This window comes from Dipodomys spectabilis, unplaced genomic scaffold (genome assembly GCF_019054845.1).
Source record: "Dipodomys spectabilis isolate Male_0828 unplaced genomic scaffold, ASM1905484v1 ptg000030l, whole genome shotgun sequence".
NCBI classification, from domain to species: Eukaryota; Metazoa; Chordata; class Mammalia; order Rodentia; family Heteromyidae; genus Dipodomys; species Dipodomys spectabilis.
This window is the reverse complement of record NW_024870707.1, coordinates 4,134,180-4,135,996: the sequence shown is the minus strand read 5'-3', so window position 1 is coordinate 4,135,996 and position 1,817 is coordinate 4,134,180. Positions and strand designations below refer to the sequence as shown.

The window sequence follows — 1,817 nt, the reverse complement described above, 5'->3', positions numbered from 1 at the left end:
TGGGTATGTACTTTTTATTAAAATATATATTGTATTCAAGTATGTTTATATGTATGCACACTGGTGAATTTTCAGATTCCGTGGGTAGAAAATACTTGTAATATTCATTGAAATATATAAAATTATATTAGTTCACAAGATTGTCTACAGGTTAAAATTAGCTAATAAGGGAATGAAAATTATATCTTAATTTACCTCTTAAAGTAAAATTGATGTGCATGTCTGAAATTCTTCATTACAGCCGATCTCATTGCTACCAAAGAAGTTAAGGTGTTTCAGCACAGATAGATTCAAGAAAGATAGAGACAGACTTTACTCCTATGGGGTTCATCATTTGGAAGCAAGAATTCAATAGTGCAATGGACAGAGTGTCATCAGACTTGGACATACATAGGCTTGGTTTAAAGAACATGACTGAAGTCACCATCTTTATATTGATGGGCTTCACAGATGATTTTGACCTGAAAGTTGTCTTATTCTTCCTCTTTCTTGCGATATATCTCTTCACACTGATAGGAAATTTCGGCCTGGTTGTACTGGTCATAGGGGATGCCCGCCTCCACAACCCCATGTACTATTTTCTCAGCGTCTTATCATTTTTGGATGCCTGTTATTCTACAGTTGTGACCCCCAAAATGTTGGTCAATTTCTTAGCAGAAGACAAATCCATTTCCTTTATTGGATGTGCAACCCAGATGCTTCTATTTGTGACTTTGGGCACCACAGAATGCTTTCTGTTGGCTGCAATGGCTTATGATCGGTATGTTGCCATCTACAATCCTCTCCTCTACTCAATGAGCATGTCACCCAGAGTCTATGTGCCTCTCATCATTGCTTCCTATGTCGCTGGATTTATACATGGCACAATACACACGGTGGCCACTTTCACTCTGTCCTTCTGTGGAACCAATGAAATCAGGCATGTCTTCTGTGATATCCCCCCACTACTAGCTATTTCTTCTTCTGACACTGAAATAAACCAGCTTCTACTCTTCTATTTTGTGGGCTGTATTGAGATAGTCACTATTCTGATTGTCCTGGTGTCCTATGGTTTCATTCTGTTGGCCATTCTGAGAATGCGTTCTGGTGAAGGGAGGAGAAAAGTGTTCTCCACGTGTGGATCTCACCTGACTGGAGTGTCCATTTATCATGGGACAATCCTCTTCAGCTACATGAGACCAAGTTCCAGCTATGATTCAAACCATGACATGATTGTGTCGATATTTTACACCATTGTGATCCCCATGCTGAATCCTGTCATCTACAGTTTGAGAAACAAAGATGTGAAGCAAGCAATGAAGAAATTGTTGAAAGAAGTTGGTAATTGATGCATGGTTTTAGAATTGAGTAAAGCTAAAAGAATACATAAAGGATGCCCCTCTAAATCTGTATTGCCAGAAACTAAGAAATGATCAGATTTAGTTACAACTATTAGTATGCAACATTATTCCAGTTTAAATAAATGTGTCTCCCAGTTTAAACAAATGTGTTTTTTGAATGCCAAATACACATTAAATATCGCTGGACATAAATGGTGTTGTTGTTAGTTTTTGTTTTTTTTTTTTTTATTTAAAGTCTTTTTGTTTTTGTATACACAAGGTGATGTACAGAGGAAGTACGATTTTGCATTTCTTAATTATTTTATTTTGTCTGAAAAAAGAAAAAAACTGTACAGTAGAAACCAGTTTTTAGGAATGCAAGGTTTTTTTGTATGCAAGTATATATATATATATATATATATATATGCATGCATATATGCATGACTGATACACTCTTTTCAAAAAATTAACTAGATTTGAGAGATTTATTTTAGACTA

At 35.7% G+C, this 1,817-nt stretch overlaps 1 protein-coding gene across 1 annotated transcript; it reads left to right on the top strand.

Annotated features, from left to right (window-relative positions):
- Positions 1-359: 359 nt before the first annotated feature.
- On the top strand, positions 360-1,328 carry LOC122105096 (olfactory receptor 5T3-like). Its single transcript, XM_042676204.1, has one exon. It carries the CDS (start codon positions 360-362, stop codon positions 1,326-1,328), a length of 969 nt encoding a protein of 322 aa, XP_042532138.1.
- The last annotated feature ends 489 nt before the right edge of the window (positions 1,329-1,817 follow it).